General features: G+C 39.9%; 1 protein-coding gene across 3 annotated transcripts; it reads left to right on the top strand.

Moving 5' to 3' along the window:
• The first annotated feature begins 3,972 nt into the window (after nucleotides 1-3,972).
• On the top strand, nucleotides 3,973-11,149 carry LOC4349420 (E3 ubiquitin-protein ligase BRE1-like 2). 3 transcript variants are annotated; one of them, NM_001423103.1, is made up of 19 exons: nucleotides 3,973-4,127; nucleotides 4,465-4,626; nucleotides 4,722-4,809; nucleotides 4,900-5,130; nucleotides 5,224-5,391; nucleotides 5,661-5,854; nucleotides 6,004-6,087; nucleotides 6,168-6,287; nucleotides 6,381-6,567; nucleotides 6,666-6,826; nucleotides 7,567-7,638; nucleotides 8,089-8,165; nucleotides 8,590-8,784; nucleotides 9,339-9,411; nucleotides 9,487-9,573; nucleotides 9,758-9,895; nucleotides 10,033-10,235; nucleotides 10,321-10,483; nucleotides 10,713-11,149. In NM_001423103.1, exons 2-19 carry the CDS (start codon nucleotides 4,465-4,467, stop codon nucleotides 10,842-10,844), a joined length of 2,535 nt encoding a protein of 844 aa, NP_001410032.1. In that variant the 5' UTR covers nucleotides 3,973-4,127; the 3' UTR covers nucleotides 10,845-11,149. The 3 variants fall into 3 exon arrangements, with proteins under 3 accessions (NP_001410032.1, NP_001410033.1, XP_025876595.1); NM_001423104.1 differs by having other exon boundaries at nucleotides 4,478-4,626; XM_026020810.2 differs by having other exon boundaries at nucleotides 4,457-4,626; nucleotides 10,713-11,143.
• Nucleotides 11,150-15,276: the final 4,127 nt, after the last annotated feature.

Consider the following 15,276-nt stretch of genomic DNA (forward strand, 5'->3'; position numbering starts at 1 on the left):
TCTGAAGCTCTGAATTGATATCTCTCTGAATCTCTGGAAATTGGTGATCACTGCTCACCGTCCTACACCGAGTCATCATCGCCCATTATCTCTCATTCGCAGCAACAAGAACTGAACGAAACGAGGGCAAAAAAGAAAGATAAAATTCATGAGCCCGATGTCGCAGTCGCGTTTCCTTTTCAGACCTCGGAGCTAGCACGGCGCGCCACAAAGCTTCGCTTTAAGGCAAAATGATTCATTGATTAATTCCCAGTTTCTCACCACAAATCTGGTTGCATCTTCCCTTCCTCTCCTTCCGCTTGAAATCTTCCTTCCTTCTTTTTCTGAAGTGACACCAAAATTCGTTTTTAAGAGTAGTTTCTTTCATGACAATACAACTTTCAGTACAAGGATCTAATTTATGATCCTGCTTTTACAAGAAATATACTCCCATATGTTAGGACAGGTCCACTTCAAGCAAGAGCACTCGGTTCGGATCCAGCAGGTGCCACAGCTTATTCCAGCATTTCAATTTCTAAGGAATGGAACGATGGATTAATGCGCAAGCTCACCGTCACTGAACTTCTGAACGGTGTTTTTTATTAAAAAAAAGTTGTGTATATGAATTCCTTAGAATATTGTTTTAACTCCATTTGTAACTTTGAACAATTATCACAAATTTTTCAGCCATTCATCCATTCGGCAAAAAAAGGGGGGGGGGGTTTAGATTTATAACCACCCCATATGTTTGTCAATAGAATGCTTATTTGGTTTTACTACTACTCATACTTTACAGGAGAAGGGGAACAAAATGAGAAATCAAAGATAGCAGCTACTACCTCCGTCCCATGAAAAATCAATTTAGTATTGAATGGGACGTTTCCTAATACAATTAATCTGAATTCAAGGTTGAGCGGGAGTACAGCAAAAATGTGACCAGGTGATAGCCAATCCAACCGCAAGCAAAGCAGCCAGCTGACAGACGCAGAACAGGCTCTCGTGAAGCATCAGAAAAGGGTTGAGATGTCACCGATCTCCAGAAATTTAAGAAGCAACCATAAACTGTTCTTGAGCGACAAATAAGGCTTTCGCCTTAGGATTATAAAATGGACATGCATGCATGTGCTTTCAAGAAAATGCTGCTAGTACTAGCACTGTTCCTTCCACAAGCTACCATCACAGGCAGGCAGGCCACTAATTAGATTCAGCAGTTGCGTGAAAGATTATCTGTCCCAGAATCCAGACCTCACAACCACAAGGATGACAACAACTGGCACCACTAATTCCCAAGCATCTTGGCAACATCACAATCAAATTGGAGTATACAATAAATGGATGGTGAACTGTAAGAAATTAGCCCCCTTTTTAGGTCATCTGTTACTACAAGTCTTGGCAGATATATTACTTACACGAAAAGCACACACAGAGGATTCTGATTTTTACTGTACTATAGCTAATTATAAGCCGTAATGCTTATTAACGACAAAACATATTTGTGAGTAGAACTTTTGTGTGTGTGTTTTTAGCGACTTGAAAACCAACACTGCAAGATAAAACTATATAAAAGAAATCAAAATCAACTCAAATGTGAAATCATCAAATTCAAATTTTGTTGCTGTCAATGAAGAACAGCAAGTGTACTGTTCCATCCAAGCATAGTCAAACATTAGCAGTTGTGGAACGTTCTCTCTCCTGTGTAGATCGCACTCGTACGTGCATCTGATCAAATAATATTGGCTGTCATGCTCATCAAGCGCGCACACACACTACTGTTGTTCCAACAGTTGTTTGCATGATTCATTTGCAATTATCTTTCAAACTAGCTAGCCTGCCTGCTCAACAATTATTGATCATCACACTGGACACAATGCTCAATGCATGTCAAAGATCAAAGGTTAGCAAACTGTACTCCTTGTCGATGGAGGATGGCCATCAAGAGGTGAAATGCATCATCACTAAATAAAAGCATTGGTAGTACTCTTAGTAGATGATGGCCTTGATGAATGATGATTATGGTGACAGGTGTTTGGAGGGCCTTAATACCAGCACTGAGTGACTACATGTTCATATCTCTGAATGTGAGCCTCACAAAGTCACAAGGGAGGGAGGAGGGATCAAGATCTAGCTAGAGGCCGGCCCACAAACAAAATTGAGGTTTATAAAGCATTAAAGGGGAGGAAACCATGGGTGTTGGGGAATCAAAGTGAGACTTTGACATATATATGCATCATGGGTGAATGAATGAGAAATCCGAGATCTAAAGCCACCAGGAGTGCTCACCAAAGTTGAGCTCAACCTTTCATCAGAATAATTCTCATTCTTTTTTTATTGTGGAGTTATCAGTTACCACTAGTATGTTTTCAGGAGTCTTGATCTTTGTGGTGATACACTCATGCAAAGTAGTGCACAAACACCAGAATCAACAAAGGTAGGTAGCTAGCTAGCTTGCACAAGCACAATTTTGAGGGCAAGGCAGCGGCTGTTTTTTTCATGAAAGGGAGTGGACTTGAAGCAAATCAGATGCAAGGACAAAATCTTTATTAGTGACGCTAGGCACTGCTATTCACCATTGCTTTACTGGCAATTCAAGTCGTAACTGAAATATTCTGATTCCCCTTGTAATTTGTTGGTTATAAGAATGTTATCGTTTCGAGATGGCGAAACACGGTCCAATCTGAATTCATAGATATGTATTTTGATCCCTGCGAACCAGATTTATATAATTTTCCGAAGAAGGGTGTGTCTTGTTCTGTTAGCATGTGGTCTGAAATCTGAATCTGAATGTGATCGGTAAATTTGTGCAAACAACACAAATGCATCATACTTGGTCAAATTGCATCATCAGGATAATATGGTGTCGTAAAAAAAACAATTAGAAATGCTCTGCATTTTGGTTACCTTCTTGTCTCTTTGAAGAAAAGTGAGAAAAGATAGAAATTAGGGGATCGGAGAATTAAACTCCGAACTTTCCTACATGCAAATAACTTTTGATCCCAATCTCCTATTATCCCATCCATGGAGTAGAAGTAGTAACACAGATGCTACACGAGAAATGTTCTGATGAGACCTTCGTCGTTCACGTAGGCTGGCCCTCCGCCGTCAACCTCGGTACTGTTACTGTTAGAGTTGTGCTGGGCTGCTGACTAGTACTACTTTTATGGCCCAGTAAGCTTTTAGCTGAGAGCGAAATAAATAGGAATAAGTTCATCTGAGGTCCCTTAACTTATCTACGAATCCGATTTTCGTCCTTCAACCGGAAAACTAGATACAATAGGTTCCTCAACTCTCAAAACCAGTGCAGATGAGGTCCCTCGGTGGTTTTGGCTAACGTGACGCCTACGTGGCTAATACTCTAAATTAGTCTATGTTTAGCCTACGTAGGCGCCACGTCAGCCAAAACCACCTCCAAAAACACCGAGGGATATTGTTTGCACCTATTTTAATAGTCGGAGAAGTCGATATACCCAGTTTTGTGGTTGGAGGATATGAATTATACTCGGGCTATAGTTGAGGGAGTCAAAGTAATTTTTTTCCCTTTCAAATAGGAACTAGCTATTGGGCTGTCGACAGGTTTTGAGGCCCAAAACTCATTTTTTGCACCTCACGATCTGCAATCAATGGGTCACAGCAAAATAAAATTGTCTAAATAAGAATCTTTATAACAACATGTTTTTTTCCTGTCGATCCAGGCATTGTAACAGAAACAAAAATGTCTAAATAAGAATCTTTATAACAACATTTTTTTTTCTGTCGATCCAGACAGCGTAACAAAAACAAAAAATCGAGAAAACATGGGGTCGGAGAATTAAACTTCGACCCCCAGCCTCCAGGTTGCTATGCCGCCGTCCACGAGTGATGTCACCTTCATCGTTCGCCTACGGGCCAGATCAGGTGGGCTGTAGTAGGAGCACTATTTTTCAGGCCCATGGAAAAGTGGCCAAAAGGCCCATCTCTCGCTCCCTACAAAGCGGCCCACCTATCTGTGGCGCACTCGTCTTCCACCTTGAGTCGCGTAAAAGAAAAAGAAAAATCTCCCGTCTCGTTCTCGTCGTCTCCTCCGCTCCGCTCGTTGCGCCGCCGCCAAGACGAGCAGGGGAGGGCCGGGCGGCGATCTCCATCCGGCGAGCAGCGGAGGGGAGGGGATCCTGGTGCGTCCTCTTTCTGATTCATCTCTCTCTCCCACCCCACCGGGACCTGGCTGGAACTTGCTTGCGTTCGTGAACCCTACTAGCTTCTCTTCTAGATCTCCTCCTCAATTTGATAGCCTTAAACATCTTAATTCAAGCAATAACAGTTTGTTTGTTCACCCAAAATGTCCCAAGTACTACTGCCTGACATCATCTGTTGGCTATGTGTGTTATGGGAGGAGGCAGAAGTCTGCCACACCTTGTTATGTTGTTTTCGTTTTTCTTGTGGAGTTTACTATGTAGTAAGTTAATTGCAAGATATCATTCATCATCATATAACATCCAAGTAGAATAACAGATGGATGCCGCAGCTCTTCAGTATGAGAACCAGAAGCTGGTGCAGCAATTGGAGGCACAGAAGTCCAAAATGCGTGCATTGGAAGGCAAGTTCAAGGAGCTGAGGGATGAGCAATGTTCTTACGACAATACATTGATTTGTTTGAATAAAATGTGGAATCAGGTTCATTCATCTGTCTTTCATACTGATGTAAATTCTATTCGATGCATTTTTTTTTCCAGTTCAATATGTTTCTGATGCACTTCTGTGAATTATAGCTGATTGATGATTTAGTGCTGCTTGGGGTTCGAGCTGGTGGGGATTTAAACGGTTTGCAAGCGCTTGATCATGAAGAGATGTCAGAAGGTTGGCTACTTGGCTACTTGTTTTACTTTGCTCTCTGAGGTTTGTTTTTCTTTCAGTACTGTCATTGACTATTCTTTCTCTATTCCGCAGAATCTCTTGAGTCATGTCCTTCTGAGGAGATATTTCTCTTCAGACTCTTGAATTCCAGGAATTTCAGAAATAATGATGACAGTAGCCTGTCAAAATTAGTTGAGGAAGCTCTTGCCTTGCGCTATTCAACAACAGTTACTCTGATGAAGTCCCTGCAAGAGGCTTTTGCTGTACAGCAGGCTAGAAGTGAATCTTTATCATTAGCTTTAAATGGACAGAACTCCAGTGAAGGTAAAGATGAAAGCAATATTTGTGCCCTTCTTTTTTTTTTTTGGTCTAACATTGCAACTCTATTATTTAATCAAATAAATTTATTTCCTTCAGACGTTATTGTGGCCCTTGAAAACCATAATGATTACTTGAAAGAAGTGGTTGACAATTTACGTCAAGCTGTGTCTATCATCAACAGGAAGCACGAAAAGTATCTGGATGAGATTGAGGCTTTCAAAAACAATCAATCAAGAGAACTACATGAAGTAAAGTGTCTTTCAGGTGTTAAAGAATGCCACTTCTTCCCCCATTTGTGTTGGTTTGTTTAAAATTTTGCTGCATTGCATTTATGTTGATCTATTCACAGTTTTTGGCTGTTGTCTCATGTACTAAATGTAAATCAGTTCTACTAAATTTAAAAACACCATTTTTTAAAATAGCTTGATTGCATAAAATTGTATTTTGGCACATACCCTGACTTTGCATTTTGGATTGGATTACTCTTGCACACCAAAACAACCTGTAATGCACATTCATATGTTGTATTTTAGGTGAGCTAGAGGAAAGCATGGCAGAGCTTGAGGAAAGCCGTCGAAAGTTGGCTGTTCTCCAGTTGCAAACGGGTGGAGGCTCACTGATGAACACATCTGCTCCTAACGGTGTGAACGGTAGTGTTTCAACTGATAAATCTTCAGACAAGGGTATGGGCTGGCGAGATCTGAAAGATGCTGTTGAGGAGGCTAAGGTACTGTGATAAGACATTATTATTATTATTATTTTCTTTTCAAGTTTTCATGGATGCTTTGAAGGCTGAAGAGTGTTATTTTCTCACTTCTTATCTTATTGTTGTTTTTTTTTCTTTCTTTTCCTGCTAATTTCTCCTATGGAGATCAGACTCTTGCTGCAAACCGCCTATTTGAACTCCATGAGACTCAAGAGGATAATCTGATACTATCCAAGCAGTTGGAAGATATTCAGGTTCATACCTTTTTAATTTTTCTGATTTGAGTTCGCTTTCTTATTTCTTTTTAATTTGCGCTTCTTTGCTATGTGTGCAGGATCAATTAAAAGATGAGAACTATATTGTTACATCAAAACCATATACGATTCTCAGTGACCAGTTACACCATCTGAATGCTGAGATAGAGCGATACAGGGGGTTAGTTGAAGTGCTACAGGTATGCTGCTTTTCCTCAGTTGTGCTGTTTTACAATGGTATTGTTGTTTGATCAAACCCCCTCCCCCCCCCCCCCCCCCCCCCCCCGAGTTAGAATGAAAAGGACCAGCTCATGCAAAAGGAAGAAGAAATGCTTGCAAAGGCAGAATCAGTGGACGCTGTTCAACAATCCATTACCACTTACAAGGCCAAAATTGAGGACCTGGAACATGAAATCCAGAAACTTATGGCTGAAAAGAATGATCTTGAGATCAAGGCTGAGGAAGCCTTGCAAGATTCAGGTAGAGTGGACCTGATCACATTTATAGCTTGCTAGCTGGGGATGGCTCATCTCTTCGTGAAGAGCGTAACATAAGTTTTTCTTAATTCCACTGTATAGGGAAAAAAGACTTCAAGGACGAGATTCATGTTATGGCTGCATCACTCTCCAAAGAGATGGAATTGTTGGACAATCAAATGAATAGATCCAAGGATGCGGCTTCTGAAGCACTTGCACTACGTGAGGAAGCTGACTATTTAAGAACTTTGCTAGCTAAGAAGGTATTTCTTTGATTTGGGTAACCATATCTTTCTGTTTTCTGTGATGGTCTCCAATCTGCATCTATTACGGTGGTTTGGAATTTTCTTAGGCTTCTGTAAATTTTGTTCTACCTTCTAAAAACATCATTTATATCTCTTCCTTGCAATTTCATGCACTTGTTCAGTTGCCATCGATTCATTATGTTGCATTCCCCCGTTTCAGCTCATGGGACATTTTTCCATAAATTCACCATTTAAATTCAAGGAACAAGTGCATTTATATTCACTCTGATGGTCTCCACAGAACTGTCCATGGCTATATTCAAAACAGTATTTTTCACACTAAAACTGGCATACATACTTGTTCCATTTTTCTCTTCAAGGTTGATGATCATTTTACACAATCAGAATGAACTTAATGCTCCAGGGTACCTTCTTGTCACCAGGTGCTAGCATGGTCATGCATAAATGATTTTAGGTCCCTTTGAATTCATTTACTTCATGATATTGATTCTGTAAATATTCATGGCAAAACTTTGTTTTTTGTTTTGTTTTTTTTTTTTTGGGGGGGGGGGGGGGTATGTGTGTGTGTGGATGCTCTTATGCATAGTTGTGGACTTGGTGTTTAATGTTCAAATACATTGTTTTTTCAGTAGTCTTTACCTGATTAGGCCTCCATGTGTTGCGTTCTTCTTGTGATAATAGCTATCTGAACCTCTAATACAATTAAAACATCTGATTGAAGTGTCTGGAGTTTTCAGATTGATGAACAAAAGGAGATATCTGATAGATACAACACACAAGTCACCGAGATCAAATCCCTCAAAGCATTGGTAAAGTATCCTGATCTTCACCTTTTCTTCTAGGGCACTGATTTGCAACAATCGAATGGTCAGCCAACATATAATGATATTTAGGTTTCATCATTCAGAAATGAAGGCAGACCTCTCTATTAACTGGTGGATAGCCTGATACATGAGAGCTTATAATTCTTGGAATTGGGTATCCTAGGTCCTAAAACTATTGTTCAAATTTTAGCCTAAAATTAGATTAGCCACTTTATTTTAGCCTACAAACTCCATATTCTGCAGAAATCCATGAGTTCGAGCATTCCCAAACAGGCCCTTAACTGCTATTACTGTTAAATAATTGAAAATTTAATTGTCATTCACAGTGTGCATAAATCTGAGCATCATTTGTGGGTAAAAGATGTTTTGGAACAAAAATGCAATTAACAGGGCTTCTAGTTCTGTCATTCATTTTTCTCCATATAATTTCAACAGATTGAGACACTGGACCAGGAAAAGCAGGAGTTACAATTTATAGTGGATATGCTCGGTAAAGAATGTTCTGAGTCGAGGTATAATTTGTTTGCTAGTACCTTTTCTGCTGATTTATGATTGTTATGGGTTGTATTGTTCTCAAAAGTGGTGAACCCTCATCATCTATTCTTAAAAATTCTTTATCAGTAATACACAAAAGACTCGTGTATAATTGCATTAAGATTGGGAAACGAAATTTCAGTACACTTGGTCTAGATGCACAACCACATCAGACCCAAAAAGAATACGAAAAGAAAAGGATAAACAGACACTCACGCAACTGAATCATGCGACCTATTCATTTAATATTTAAGCATGTTCAAAAAAACAGATATGGTTCTAAGATAGTATAGGTAAAAACATATCTTGTTAGGAAATTTTCAGCTTTCATCTATTTGACATGCATATTACATATGGTAGATCCTTCCAGTTTGTTTCTTACCATACTCTGTTGTGCACTAGGGCAATTTCAGAGATTGAAGAATCAGAAAACCGAGCTCGCAAGCAAGCTGAATATTTGAGAAAATGTTTAGAAGAGCATAATCTTGAACTTCGAGTAAAAGCAGCAAATGAAGCGGAAACTGCATGCCAACAAAGGCTTTCAATTGCTGAAGCAGAACTGGAAGACTTAAGGGCCAAAGTGGATGCATCGGAAAGGTTAGTATTGGTGAAAATTTTGTTTTCTCAACCCCTCCGTGCAAAATTGTTCTCCAGTTTATTGGGACTTGCCTTTTCAAAATAATTCTCCATTGAGGGAATTTATAGTGTAGTTGTATTCTCTAACCCTGCTATCCATACCAAGTACCCTATTTAACAAGGGGTTAATCAGACTCTAGAAACCGGGGGAACTTCTATACACGAATCTGGACATAGCCTCTGTCCAGATTATGAACGTTGCTTTTTTTCTGGGATGAAGGGAGTAAAAAATAATATGTGCTGGCTTGGGGGCTCTAAACTGTCCTGGATGAAAATTGTAGTTGACCAGCTCTCAATTCTAGCCCCCATTTTCCCCACCACACAAGCGCACACCAACTCCCAAAACAAAAAAGATCCCTAAACATTACTTTGATCTTTTGTCTCCCTTGTTCTGTGAGCATAGACTATGTGGACAACTATATTGAAATGAGTAGTTATAATTTGATATAGCTCAACAATCTTCAATTAGTTTCCTGCATTGAATCCTTTTCATCACACGCATTCTGTTTTGCCAGAGATGTTATGAAACTCAAGGAGTCAATAAGAATTAAAGAAGCTGAAGTAGATGGCCATATTTCTGAAATTGAGGTAGGCGCGGTTTTCTCTTCTTATCAGCAGTCCTTTTTGTGTGTGAAATAAAAGCATATGATATTGTCATTGCAGACAATTGGTCAAGCATATGAAGACATGCAAACCCAAAATCAGCACCTTCTTCAACAGGTTGCTGATAGAGATGATTTTAACATAAAGGTATTTAGATATCCATCAATCTTGTTGCTTGCCTTTGTAGAGTTCCTGGTAGTCTGTAGCACCTTACACGGCTAGTAGGTGCAGGGATTTATAGACTGTTCTAGATTCTAGAACCAAAGCTAATCTGCTCTTTTTTCCCCAATCACAAGTTGGTTCCTGTCCTAACATGGTTCTCATCTAACAGCTAGTATCAGATAGTGTAAAGATGAAGCAAGCCTATGGTTCCCTTCTTGCTGAAAAGAATATGCTACAGAAGCAACTTCAGCATGTCAACAGTTCACTGGAGTCATCTAAACTAAAAATCACCAGTGGTGAAGAGCAGGTAGCCTTTTATTTATGCCTAAAGTCGTTCTTTCTGCGTAAGGCCCTTGGAGATATTGTTAAAACAAGTGTTGATTTACAAGAAATAAATTGAAGATGTATCGGATTACTTGCATCTTATACTATTAACTGTTACAGATGAAGACCTATGTAGCACAAGCTATGAAATCTTCTTCAGAGAATAGGCATCTTGCAATTAGCCTTGAAAGGACTATGCTGGAGGTATCAGATGCAGAGAAGGAGCTCAAGTGGCTTCGGTCCGCTACTGGATCTGCTGAGAAAGAATATGAGATAAATCAGAAAAAAATAGCTGAGCTAAAAATGGAGCTAGAGCGTGAGAGGTTAGGCTGCTCTGAACTCCAGGATTGGTCATGCTATGCTGCCATCACCATCATGTGTTCATTACATTTTTTTTGGTTAATTCAGAAATGAGAGGATAAAGCTTGAGGAAGAATACGAAGAGGTGAAAAACGAAGTCAGTGAGCTAACCTCAGAAACTGAAGAGACTACTATACAGAAGCTCCAAGATGAAATAAAAGAATGCAAGGCTATTCTCAAGTGTGGGGTGTGCTTCGACCGGCCGAAAGAGGTGATGGGCCATTGGGCCACTGAATCAACTTATTCTGGATTATGTCGATTTGTCTCTGAACCTAGATGTAGATATCTGGGATTTAATTATTATTTACACCCATCACAAATTCACGTTTCTTTGTTATACTCTTACATGCGACAGCCAATTCTGTTACCGCCGCTGATGGCATTTCTGTTCCTTTCTCTCTTTTTTCTTCTTCTTCTTCTTCTTCTTTTTTTTTTGGCAGGTCGTGATCACCAAATGCTTCCACTTATTCTGCTCGCCATGTATCCAGAGGAACCTTGAGATCCGCCACCGCAAATGCCCAGGTTGTGGCACCCCCTTTGGACAGAGTGACGTTCGGGAGGTGAAGATCTGAAGCGTCAGCAAAACAGCTTGAATGACTGACTTGGTAGCGAGCATGTAAATATATAGTAGTAGTGCTAGTTTCTGTTTTCTTGGAGGACAGATATTAGATCGAATTGTCTTGGTGTGCCTCTGCCAAGACTGCCATGTAGAAACTATTATTATTATCACCTAAAAATAGTGCAATTGCGGGGATCTGATACTGACTGTGTCTGTTTTGCGTGTTGTATCATTAATTTATCTGTTAATTGAGGTACCGGCTAAAGTTGTTTTACAATTTACCCGGGAAATAATGCATTTTGAGTTTATTTATTGATCCATCCCAAGATATGAAAAAAAACACAAATATTAGGGAAGGAACTAATATCAAATAATTAGAATGGGTGAGGTTTTAAATCCAGGTCATCTAGCCCACCACCTTGTGGAAGACCTCTAGGTGTTTTTCATCCCAAGGTATGAAAGAAGCGTGTCAAAATGAATCTGTTCGATAGTTTTGGATGGGCTACTGCTATTGCCTGTGTAATTTCTCCTTGGAGGTTTGGGAGAGCTGTAGAAGTGGGCGCCCTTGGCAGCCCATCCAATTCCTAACAGTGATCACCAAATGTATCCTGAAATTTCTCCCTGATCTGCCTCTGCCAATATACTGAAGTACAACTCAGTGCCTGCAGCCAGTGCTGCTGATATTTTTCCCGGATCGATCGTCGATCGATCAATCAATACTTCTAATGCTGGCGGTTCTGCCAGCTGCTGATTGGTCCAGATGGCACAATCATCCTCTGATGCGTGTTATGCGAAGATGAAACTTCAAGCTAGCGCTGAGCATGCTTCATGCGTACATGCGGCTGGTTGTCTGCCTCCCTGCTGTCGTGCGGCATCATGGGCCAGCGACATGCATGCTCCATCACTGAGATCAAATCCCTCACGGCCTGTTCGGTTGGAGGGAGTTTTTAAGAGGGATTGGAAGTTTAGAGGGATGAGGTTATTAATTGTTTTGTTTGGTTGGGAGACATGTGAATTTTGGTGGGATTTTTTAGATAATGGAATGAAACAATTTTGGTGGAATTTTGGTGAGATGGGGATGGGGAATTGAGGAAGGAACTCCCTCCTTTTCAATACTTGGGTAGAGGCAGGTAATTGGGAGGGAATTCATCCTTTACTTTGTCTAAGCAAATCTCAGCCATCCGTTTTTATTAATGACCTAATCTCCAACTAAACTCCCTATCAATTTCCATCACCTCTACCAAACAAGATATTGGGATTAAAAATCAAATTCTCATCTTAATCTCATCATTAATTTTCTCGTGTAAACTACCAATCCCCTTCCCTCGAGTTACCAAACAAGCCAAGCGATTGGTAAAGTATCCTGACCTTTTCCTTTTCTTCTAAGGTGCTGATTTGCAACAATCACATGGACAACCAACATGGAAAACGGAAAATAGGAGGTGGGAGGGAGCGCATGCGCTGGAAACAGCGAGTAATTTTGCTACTCTTCACGGGATGCGGAGGTGGGAACGGAGGGAGGCTTTGAAAAAGGGAAAAATGGGAGAGGGTCTCGCCGTCTCGGTTGCGCACTGTCAAATAAATTACGATGAGAAAGCCACAAAATTTAGCTTATAAACATATATAGGCATGAGCGAAACAATAGGGCTCCAGGTCTCGTAGAAGGCGAGACCTATGTGCAAATGGGCCAAGGACAGCTACGCAAATATATAGACCACTTTCTGGAAAAGAACAATTACACAACTAATGACTATGCAATACATCTAACTGATCTGAACAAACTGTAAAAGACTTTGTTAAGAGAAACCCTAAACTTATGGGGGTGGCTACTGCGCGCATACGCGCCAACTAAATTGCTGGCGCGCACGTCAGCTGCCCCACCCCAGGCCTCCCTTATCTTTTTTTTTCTTTTTGCACTTTTTTTTTCGATTTTGGTGCCTCCGGGCGTGTTTTTCTTTTTCTTTTTCGCCGTTTCTTTTTCGATCTTTTTTCAATCTTTCGCACACCTCTTTACAAATATATAACTGAAAGTTTTTAATTTTTATTTGTAAGTTTTCAAATTTGAGTTGAAAGTTTTTAAATTTTAAGTTGAAAGTTTTATAATTTGACTTGAAAGTTTTCAAATCTGAGTTGAAAGTTTTAAATTTGAGTTGAAAGTTTTCAAATCTGAGTTGAAAGTTTTAAATTCGAGTTGAAAGTTTTCAAATCTAAGTTAAAAATTTTAAATTCGAGTTGAAAGTTTTTGAAATTCCGGTCAAAAGATTTGAATATTCGAGTTAAAAGTTTTTAAAATTTAGGTCGAAAGTTTTCAAATTCAGGTTGAATTTTTTTAAATTTGAGATGAAAGTTTTTGAAAGTGCATCTAGGCCCCTAATGATTTTGGTGATTAATTACAAGCGATTAGAGAGGACTAACATTTTTATTTAAACAAATGTGAAGGTTGTTATGTCCTCAATGAGTTAGCGTAATGCATATCCCGCCGAATATGTTGATGTGATGTGATGTGGCAAATGAGCAAATGGTATTTTGTACGTTTTCGTTTCCTTGAGTTAATAGGAAAGCCGCACTATTAAGAGGGATGATGCATTGACATACGAGGAGTGATCAAAGTGCTCAAAATCTATTTTTAAAAAGTGTTTCTCCTCAGTTTGGTATGTTCTGGATTTTTTCGGAGTTTTCCGAAACTCATTTTCGGACTTTCCGAAAACACACAGAACCAGATTTTCGCTTCTGGAAATTTTCGGATATGTCCGAAAGTGATTTTCGGACTTTTCGAAAAAGACTGCGAAGGCAAAAGTGGTTCTGTATATTTTCGGACTTGTCCGAAACTTTTTTCCGAAAATCATCAGTAGAGTCAATTTCGCTTCTGTATATTTTCGGACTTGTCCGAAAGTTATTTTCGGACTTTTTCGAGAACATCCAGAACGATGTTGTTGGTACTGGAAATTTTCGGACTTGTCTGAAAAGTTTTCGGAATGTCCGAAAAATCCTTCGTTGACTTTGCTGTTGGTGCTGAGCTGGAATTTTCGGACATGTCCGAAAATCTTTCGGAATATCCGAAAATCTCAATTATTGTGCATAACGGGCAGAATATGGACTGTGGCTATAAATAGCCCACTCCCATCACTTGTGAGGGCTGCTGGTTCCATTCCAATCATTTGTGCCCTTGGCTTGCTCTCTCTCTAGCACTTTTGAGCCTTGTTTTCTTGTTTCCCCTCTCACCTGTGTTCGATTTGGATTTGGATTTGGTGTGTGTGTGAGAGTTGTGGATTCGAGTTTGTGGGAGTGCTTGTTGTTGATTTCGTGAAGATTTGTGAGCACTTTCATCATCTCCGGGAGTTCTTTGCTTCATTTGTTACTCTTGGAGGTTGAGGACTCCTAGGCGGTTAGGTGTCGCTCCCGAGCCACCGATCTACTTGTGGTTGGCCGGGAGAAGTTTGTGAAGGTCGGATCTCACCTCCGAAAGGGAAGAGATACCCTTAGTGGAAGGAGGAGTGCTTAGTGCAACTTCTTGAGGAAAGGGTTAGCTAAGACCCGGCTCTTAGTGAGCTCCTCAACGGAGAGTATATCCCTCAAGGATTCGAACTTCGGGAACAACCTCGTGAGCTTCATCTTTGGTGACTTTACTTCCTCCCTCTTCACTAGCTTTGCTTGTTTGAGCCGCTACAGGTCTAGTTACTGTTTGTGCTAGCATATTCTTGTTGTAGGCAACTAGATCTAGGATTTACTTTGCTGTTTGTGCTGACTTCGAAAATTTTCGGATATATCCGAAAATTTCGGAAATATCCGAAAATTACTGCTTCCGCTTTTAATTGAATTTTTGAATTAGCCTATTCACCCCCCCTCTAGGCCTAATTGACACTTTCAGTTTTCAAAATTTACAATGAAAGTTGTAGATTTTCAATTCTTTTGTGCTGAGAAAAAAAGAAATATTAGCTTAATATACCATAATTATCGATAACTAATTACGTATAGGATTTTTTCTTCAAGTACTGCGCAGGAAAAAAAATCCGAGTCCTGCGCACTTCGTTGCGGAAAAAAAGAAAAAGGAGGTTGTAGCTAGTGGGCCGCGCGCGAGTATATGGGCCGAAAACGCTCGCGACTTAGCTAGCCGGCGCGTCTGCGCGCGATAGGAATCTCGCAAACCTTACTGTCTTCCTGGTGGTGCTGAATGTTACGCTGTTTATTACTCCCTCAAACCATGAGGTAGCCCGGTTCCTATTTACGATGTTTATTACTTCATTCATTTCAAATAATAAGGCCTATATTTATATTTTCATCATTAATTTATTTCATGCTATGTTCCCGACAAATATAAAACTAACATCACATGAAAGTACTTTAAAACATAAATCTAGCGATATAACATGCATAATGCATAGATATGATTATAGTATGATTATTAGTCAAAATTTTACCAAATTTGAATTTCATTAAAAAGAGGG

This window comes from Oryza sativa, chromosome 10 (genome assembly GCF_034140825.1).
Source record: "Oryza sativa Japonica Group chromosome 10, ASM3414082v1".
Lineage (NCBI taxonomy): Eukaryota > Viridiplantae > Streptophyta > Magnoliopsida > Poales > Poaceae > Oryza > Oryza sativa.

Excerpts from the sequence above, each read along its gene's own strand:
- LOC4349420 (NM_001423103.1), top strand. The coding sequence starts at position 4,465 with ATGGATGCCGCAGCTCTTCAGTATGAGAACCAGAAGCTGGTGCAGCAA. Across the intron at positions 6,827-7,566 it reads GAACTTTGCTAGCTAAGAAG|ATTGATGAACAAAAGGAGAT; the intron begins GTATTTCTTTGA and ends TGGAGTTTTCAG. Across the intron at positions 8,785-9,338 it reads AAAGTGGATGCATCGGAAAG|AGATGTTATGAAACTCAAGG; the intron begins GTTAGTATTGGT and ends CTGTTTTGCCAG.